The sequence below is a fragment of the Oncorhynchus mykiss genome, chromosome 10 (genome assembly GCF_013265735.2).
Source record: "Oncorhynchus mykiss isolate Arlee chromosome 10, USDA_OmykA_1.1, whole genome shotgun sequence".
NCBI classification, from domain to species: domain Eukaryota; kingdom Metazoa; phylum Chordata; class Actinopteri; order Salmoniformes; family Salmonidae; genus Oncorhynchus; species Oncorhynchus mykiss.
The window spans coordinates 75561644-75571115 of record NC_048574.1 but is presented as its reverse complement, the minus strand read 5'-3'; the positions used below and the strand labels follow the sequence as shown (position 1 = coordinate 75571115).

General features: G+C 47.1%; 1 protein-coding gene across 1 annotated transcript in view; it reads left to right on the top strand.

The window, feature by feature from the left end:
* pcdh7a (protocadherin 7a) overlaps positions 1–9201 on the top strand; it is an 83457-nt gene extending 74256 nt beyond the window's left edge. The window contains exons 5-6 of the mRNA XM_036933995.1: positions 170–368; positions 6423–9201. Of these exons, the coding sequence (XP_036789890.1) occupies positions 170–368; positions 6423–6997 (774 nt within the window). The 3' untranslated portion in view covers positions 6998–9201. The remainder of the gene's footprint in view (positions 1–169; positions 369–6422) is intronic.
* Positions 9202–9472: the final 271 nt, after the last annotated feature.

The following is a 9472-nucleotide window of genomic DNA, read 5'->3' as shown; positions in this document are numbered from 1 at the left end:
CTCTCTTTCTCTCTCTCTCTCTCCTCTTTTCTCAGTAACCAGTTGAAGTGACTGTTGTATTTTCTCTAGTCTGATGTTTTAATGACCTAATCCCTGATCTATACTCCCATTCTAACAGACCTCTCTACCACCCCCTCCCTCTCTCTTCCCCCTCTCTTCCTCCGTCCAGGCGACCCTGCGGAGGGTGACGTTCTCCGTGGTCCCTGGGCCTCAGGACGGTTGCTATGACAGCGCTGCAGAGGACTCTGAGACCCCCAGCAGTAAGGGTTCATCTGGACCCCGAGTGGGGGCGCTGTCTCTCCCCGAGGAGGGGTACGAGAGGACCACACCTGAGGGAAGTGTAGGAGAGGAGGAACATGTGGAGAACGGTGAGGGAACACACACCTGAGACACACACACAAAAACACTCATACACAGAGATACCTATAGAACACCACACACACACTATAGAACACCACACACACACTATAGAACACCACACACACACTATAGAACACCACACACACACTATAGAACACCACACACACACTATAGAACACCACACACACACTATAGAACACCACACACACACTATAGAACACCACACACACACTATAGAACACCACACACACACTATAGAACACCACACACACACTATAGAACACCACACACACTATAGAACACCACACACACACTATAGAACACCACACACACACTATAGAACACCACACACACTATAGAACACCACACACACACTATAGAACGACACACACACTATAGAACAACACACTCATGCTATAAAACACCACACACACACATTTTCAGAACAACAACACAACCAACATACATGTCAATATACTACAAAGACATCAAAGAGAAAAACAAACTTATTCAATACACCCTAAACACCCTAAACACCCTAAACACCCTAAACACCCTCAACACCCTAAACACCCTAAACACCCTAAACACCCTCAACACCCTCAACACCCTAAACACCCTCAACACCCTAAACACCCTAAACACCCTCAACACCCTCAACACCCTCAACACCCTCAACACTCTAAACACCCTCAACACCCTCAAACAACAACACCCTCAACACCCTAAACACCCTAAACACCCTCAACACCCTCAACACCCTCAAACAACAACACCCTAAACACCCTCAAACAACAACACCCTCAACACCCTCAACACCCTAAACACCCTCAACACCCTCAACACCCTCAACACCCTAAACACCCTCAACACCCTCAAACAACAACACCCTCAACACCCTCAACACCCTAAACACCCTCAACACCCTCAACACCCTAAACACACTCAACACCCTCAAACAACAACACCCTCAACACCCTCAAACAACAACACCCTAAACACCCTTAACACCCTAAACACCCTCAACACCCTAAACACCAACACCGTAAACACCGTAAACACCCTCAACACCCTAAACACCCTCAACACCCTCAAACAACAACACCCTCAAACAACAACACCCTCAACACCCTCAAACACCAACACCCTCAACACCCTAAACACCCTCAACACCCTCAAACAACAACACCCTCAAACAACAACACCCTCAACACCGTAAACACCCTAAACACCCTCAAACAACAACACCCTCAACACCGTAAACACCCTAAACACCCTCAACACCGTAAACACCCTCAAACAACAACACCCTCAACACCGTAAACACCCTAAACAACTGTAAACACCCTAAACAACCGTAAACACCCTCAACACCCTAAACACCCTCAACACCCTAAACACCCTCAACACCCTAAACACCCTCAACACCATAAACACCCTCAACACCCTCAAACAACAACACCCTCAACACCCTCAACACCGTAAACACCCTAAACAACCGTAAACACCCTCAACACCCTAAACACCCTCAACACCCTTAAAGACCCTCAACACCCTCAACACCCTCAACACCCTAAACACCCTCAACACCGTAAACACCGTAAACAACTGTAAACACCCTAAACAACCGTAAACACCCTCAACACCCTAAACACCCTCAACACCCTAAACACCCTCAACACCCTCAACACCCTCAACACCCTCAACACCCTAAACACCCTCAACACCCTAAACACCAACACCGTAAACACCGTAAACACCCTCAACACCCTAAACACCCTAAACACCCTCAACACCCTCAAACAACAACACCCTCAAACAACAACACCCTCAACACCCTCAAACACCAACACCCTCAACACCCTAAACACCCTCAACACCCTCAAACAACAACACCCTCAAACAACAACACCCTCAACACCGTAAACACCCTAAACACCCTCAAACAACAACACCCTCAACACCGTAAACACCCTAAACACCCTCAACACCCTCAAACAACAACACCCTCAACACCGTAAACACCCTCAAACAACAACACCCTCAACACCGTAAACACCCTAAACAACTGTAAACACCCTAAACAACCGTAAACACCCTCAACACCCTAAACACCCTCAACACCCTAAACACCCTCAACACCCTAAACACCCTCAACACCATAAACACCCTCAACACCCTCAACACCCTCAAACAACAACACCCTCAACACCCTCAACACCCTCAACACCGTAAACACCCTAAACAACCGTAAACACCCTCAACACCCTCAACACCCTCAACACCCTTAAAGACCCTCAACACCCTCAACACCCTCAACACCCTAAACACCCTCAACACAGTAAACACCCTAAACAACTGTAAACACCCTAAACAACCGTAAACACCCTCAACACCCTCAACACCCTCAACACCCTAAACACCCTCAACACCCTCAACACCCTCAACACCCTAAACACCCTCAACACCATAAACACCCTCAACACCCTCAACACCCTCAAACAACAACACCCTAAACACCCTCAACACCCTAAACACCCTCAACACCCTCAAACAACAACACCCTCAACACCCTCAACACCCTCAAACAACAACACCCTCAACACCCTCAACACCCTCAACACCCTTAAAGACCCTCAACACCCTCAACACCCTCAACACCCTAAACACCCTCAACACCCTCAACACCCTTAAAGACCCTCAACACCCTCAACACCCTCAACACCCTCAACACCCTCAACACCCTCAAAGACCCTCAACACCCTCAACACCCTCAACACCCTAAACACCCTCAACACCCTTAAAGACCCTCAAACACTGTAAACACCCTGAAACACCCTCAAACACTGTAAACTCCCTCAACACCCTCAACACCCTCAACACCCTCAACACCCTCAAAGACCCTCAACACCCTCAACACCCTCAACACCCTAAACACCCTCAACACCCTTAAAGACCCTCAAACACTGTAAACACCCTGAAACACCCTCAAACACTGTAAACTCCCTCAACACCCTCAAACACTCTAAACACTGTAAACACCCTGAAACACCCTCAACCACTGTAAACAACCTAAACACCCTCAAACACCGCCAACTCCTGGACAGTCTGTGGTGGATGGAGCGAAACATGATGTCCCAGATGTGCTCAATTGGATTCAGGTCTGGGGAACGGGCGGGCCAGTCCATAGCATCAATGCCTTCCTCTTGCAGGAACTGCTGACACACTCCAACCACATGAGGTCTAGCATTGTCTTGCATTAGGAGGAACCCAGGGCCACACCAGCATATGGTCTCACAAGGGGTCTGAGGATCTCATCTCGGTACCTAATGGCAGTCAGGCTACCTCTGGCGAGCACATGGAGGGCTGTGCGGCCCCCCATATATATTATATATATATTTTTTGTTCTGTCTATATCTTTATTTATTTCTCTCTCTTCCTCTCTGAGGCCTTGACAGAGTCATCCATCGTTCTTTTCACGTTGGTTGTTTTTCTCATTTGAAAGCAAGAATGCTCCAATGCACATGTCTCTTTCTCTATCTCTCTCTCTCTCTCTCTGGCTGTGTTTTGTATTGTCTGTTGTGAGTCCCGATACGGCTGGACTTGGACACATTGTTAGAGAAGTCTGTAATGACCACGCCTACGTGTGTTTGTTTAGATGATTCTCTGTAGCCTCCTTTACAGAGAGCTCTGCAAACACCACCAGCCAATCAGCAACCCAAAATATGTCCTTTACAGTGATTAGTCTCACCTACTCATTTTAAATGTGTCCCTCCCCTCTATGCACTTCACATATCTAGAGATCCCTTTCAATAAGTCTAGATGCATCCATTTCCTGTAGGCATAATCCTCTCACATGTGACATGTAGAGATCCCTTTAAAAAATGATTTAGAGACACCTTTAAATAAATAAATCTGTCTCCTGTAGGCATAATCCTCTCACATATGACATCAGTCCAGATTGACCTTTGACATTTGAACCTTTGACCTTCTGGGGCTGTTGGAACGTGTTATTATATTTTAGGAAAAGCTTTGAATCCCTTGAATGCAGTCAGTATTTTTCTATTCAGTTATATACACTATGCACTCGTTTATATATCTAGTATGTAAGTATCTCTGTCTGTCTGTCTGTCTCTCTGCCCCTCTCTCTCTGTGTCTCTCTCTCCTTTTATATATCTAGTATGTAAGTATCTCTGTCTGTCTCTCTGCCCCTCTCTCTCTGCCCCTCTCTCTCTGCCCCTCTCTCTCTGTGTCTCTGTCTCTCTGTGTCTCTCTCTCCTTTTATATATCTAGTATGTAAGTATCTCTGTCTGTCTGTCTCTCTGCCCCTCTCTCTCTGCCCCTCTCTCTCTGCCCCTCTCTCTCTGTGTCTCTGTCTCTCTGTGTCTCTCTCTCCTTTTATATATCTAGTATGTAAGTATCTCTGTCTGTCTGTTTGTCTGTCTGTCTCTCTGCCCCTCTCTCTCTGTGTCTCTCTCTCCTTTTATATATCTAGTATGTAAGTATCTCTGTCTGTCTCTCTGCCCCTCTCTCTCTGCCCCTCTCTCTCTGTGTCTCTGTCTCTCTGTGTCTCTCTCTCCTTTTATATATCTAGTATGTAAGTATCTCTGTCTGTCTCTCTGTCTCTCTGCCCCTCTCTCTCTGTGTCTCTGTGTCTCTGTGTCTCTCTCTCCTTTTATATATCTAGTATGTAAGTCTGTTTGTCTGTCTCTCTGCCCCTCTCTCTCTGTGTCTCTGTCTCTCTGTGTCTCTGTCTCTCTGTGTCTCTCTCTCCTTTTATATATCTAGTATGTAAGTCTGTTTGTCTGTCTCTCTGCCCCTCTCTCTCTGTGTCTCTGTCTCTCTGTGTCTCTGTCTCTCTGTGTCTCTCTCTCCTTTTATATATCTAGTATGTAAGTCTGTTTGTCTGTCTCTCTGCCCCTCTCTCTCTGTGTCTCTGTCTCTGTGTCTCTGTCTCTCTGTGTCTCTCCTTTTATATATCTAGTATGTAAGTCTGTTTGTCTGTCTCTCTGGCCCTCTCTCTCTGTGTCTCTGTCTCTGTGTCTCTGTCTCTCTGTGTCTCTCTCTCCTTTTATATATCTAGTATGTAAGTCTGTTTGTCTGTCTCTCTGCCCCTCTCTCTCTGTGTCTCTGTCTCTGTGTCTCTGTCTCTCTGTGTCTCTCTCTCCTTATATATCTAGTATGTAAGTCTGTTTGTCTGTCTCTCTGCCCCTCTCTCTCTGTGTCTCTGTCTCTGTGTCTCTGTCTCTCTGTGTCTCTCTCTCCTTTTATATATCTAGTATGTAAGTATCTCTGTCTGTCTGTTTGTCTGTTTGCCAATAGGTTTCCCATGTTTTTTAAATACCATATTTATATACTTTCTCTCTCTCTCCCTCCACTTAACTGTAGATGCCAGGCAGATAAAATGTGTTTGATTGATTCTGTATTATATTTTAACAATATATCTTTCTCCCCTCTCACACTCCCTCGCTCTCTCCTCCCTCCCTCTCTCCTCCCTCCCTCTCTCCTCCCTCGCTCTCTCCTCCCTCCCTCTCTCCTCCCTCGCTCTCTCCTCCCTCCCTCTCTCCTCCCTCCCTGTCTCCTCCCTCCCTCTCTCCTCCCTCCCTCTCACACTCCCTCGCTCTCTCCTCCCTCCCTCTCACACTCCCTCCCTCTCTCCTCCCTCCCTCTCTCCTCCCTCGCTCTCTCCTCCCTCGCTCTCTCCTCCCTCCCTCTCTCCTCCCTCCCTCTCTCCTCCCTCCCTCTCACACTCCCTCGCTCTCTCCTCCCTCCCTCTCACACTCCCTCCCTCTCTCCTCCCTCCCTCTCTCCTCCCTCCCTCTCTCCTCCCTCGCTCTCTCCTCCCTCCCTCTCTCCTCCCTCCCTCTCTCCTCCCTCCCTCTCTCCTCCCTCCCTCTCACACTCCCTCGCTCTCTCCTCCCTCCCTCTCACACTCCCTCCCTCCCTCTCCCCTCCCTTTCTCCTCCCTCCCTCTCACACGCCCTCGCTCTCTCCTCCCTCCCTCTCTCCTCCCTCCCTCTCACATTCCCTCCCTCCCTCCCTCCATCCTTCTCTTTTTCCAGATGCCAGACAGCTCCCAGACGTAGCCCTGACAGGGAAGTGCACTAGGGAGTGTGATGAGTTTGGACACTCCGACACTTGTTGGATGCCCGCCGCTATCCGCCCGTCGCCTCGGCAACACCAGCGCCAGCGCCACGTCAGCGAGCCGCCCCGCCTGTCCACCTTCGCCTCCCCTGGCAACGACAACAACAATAACCATGACGACGATGATGAGGAAGATAGTGACAGCGAGAGCGCCGGCAGCGCCGGGAGTTCCGAACCGGGCGTAGTCAGCGTGGGAGTCGGCGGAGGAGGTCAGAGGTTACCGTTAGCCAATGGGGATCCTCTCGGCAGCCTGGTGGGCAGAGACAGGATGAACCGGAACATGGGCGACCACAACCGGAACCTACTCAACCGGAAGATGACGTCAGCGTCGTACGACACGTTCAGCTCCGCCGGGTTCGGGAGACGCCATCACGAGGAGGATAGGGGGGGTCAGGGCAGGGTCAACCCTCCGGAAGTTATACCATTAACTAGGACCGGGGACTACAAGACCACGTCGTGCCTCACGCTCTCCCGTAGAGAGGTCTACCTGTAAGAGCAGGATGGATGGATCAGTCCACTGCTGCTGCACCCCTTTGCTGATGGAATGGAACATTCCATCCCTGTTTGTTCTGATGAAATGGAACAGCCCACTTCTAGACATTGGAATGAAATGGTCCATTTCTGTTGTAGTTCTTTTGTTGAGAACTTTGACCAGCTGTGAATAATAACAATAATATCAATAATAACAACACCTTAAGAAGAGAGGACCGCTCAGTGGGTTTGGGTTGGTTTTGGAGACAAGACACCACACAACTACAAAGCCACAAAAAAAAGAACACTGGGACCTTAGACTCCAAGAAGAAATGACTATAAGGTGTAAATAAAAAAGATGAATGGTGTGAATTAACTGAACACCCCCCCATCCCCCATCCCCCAAAGAAAACTACGATTTAATCGAATCTGAACTTTTGGATGGTAAAAACATCATATTTATGTGGATGGTGAGGAGGGAGATGGATCCATGGATCTCCTTTGGGAGAGAGAGAGAGCAGTTCTGACTGACTTCATCTAATCTGTGTAGAAGTTTCTCTCAAAAAACAGATCTAGGATCAGTTTACTCTTCCCTGAATCCTAACCTGAAGTATTACAGGAAGCAACACATTACTGAACTGAGATCAGTGTCAAGTGTTAACTTCTTTCTTCTCTCTTTTTTTTAATACTCTTTAAAGTTAATTAGATGCATGTCTAACCTCCCACCAACAGGGGAGCTGTGGGGAGATGGGAGAGAGATGGAGGAACTGGGCCTGACGCCATACACGCCTCAGGACCAATGGGAACACTCGCTGAGGTGTATGTGACCAATGCAATTTGATTTGAACACTTATGATCGGACAGATCTGAATCTGACTAATGTGGCGAACCCGATGATGGGACGCCATGAAGGGTTAACCAATCAAACGATAGGACCAACGAGCTGTCGTTGTAAAAAGGAATTTGAATGGATTTCATGCTCATCAATCAAATGTGATTTAAACCTAATCCACCAATCATCTATGGCATTATTGACAAGTAGCATCGAGATATTAACCAACCGTACAACGAGGATTATCAGAATCTAACCAATCACGGACAATATATTTTCAGTAACAACCAATCGGATTCTTTGGCAAAGACGAGGATTTAGGAAAAGATAACTGATTGAAAAAAAACATCAGGTATTTTTGAAAACACAAAGACTTGGGAGGCAAAAACAATGTGAGGTTTTTTCCCGGAAATGAGCCAGAATCCCTGGGAATACGAGGTCCATACGAGTATCAGTGCCAACGTATTCCAGCTTTTTCTAATGAAAAAATGACACTTTTTCTGTCTTTCTGCTCTACTCTTGCTGAGACTAGGGAAGCTAAATTCTGGGAATGTTCCCAAAATTCCAAGGTTTTTCAGAAATCCTGGTTGAAGGATTACGGATTTCCTACCTATTCCGAGGAATCTTTTATAATCGGGATTCCTGAAAAAAAACCTGGGGATTTTGGGAAAGTTAGTGGTTAGTTAGTTACCTAGACTGTACAGATGTAGTGTGGTTTATGTGGTTTAGACTGGCAGTGTTCCAACACTGTCATCCATTCATTAAGGCCATTTCTCTACCGTGCTGAGCACCAGTTACTTCATTCATTATGTATATCAGGATCTTCCCTCTCTCACACACACAATGTAGTGAAACACACACACACACACACTCACACACACTCAGTGATACCATACCCACACAACATAGACGTGCGAGATGCACACACACACACACACACACACACACACACACACACACACACACACTCAATGAAACCATACCCACACAACATAGACGTGCGACATGCACACACACACACACACACACACACACACTCACACACACACACACACACACACACACACACACACACATAATGTATCTACATGCATTTAACCATACTTTATAACATATAACATGTTGCCTCTGAAAACTAGCTTTTTGCCTGCTCCCCCCCCTCTTCCCCCCCATCTTCACCCCCCCCCCTCCCCTCCTCTTCACCCCCCCCCCCCTCCCCTCCTCTTCACCCCCCTTCATGTCAACTTGTATTTAAATAAGTCTTTCAACACATTAAAGGGATGTTTTGGTCTATATAGCGGCTCTACATTAAAGGGATGTTTTGGTCTATATAGCGGCTCTACATTAAAGGGATGTTTTGGTCTATATAGCGGCTCTACATTAAAGGGATGTTTTGGTCTATATAGCGGCTCTACATTAAAGGGATGTTTAAACTATTCCTCTAACAGTACATAGAACAAACCAACATTTTCGGGTCAAAAAAAATAACTCGAACTCTTCTTCTGCATGGAATAAAAACAGCTAAATGCTAATTTGTTTTTTTTTTTTTTTGGGGGGGGGGGGGGGGGGGGGGAAACCAGACGCCTTCTTTTTGGAGATAAAATGCATCTCTGAAAACATGATGTATGTTTCTATGTGTTTGTATGTGAGGGAGAAGGATAGAAG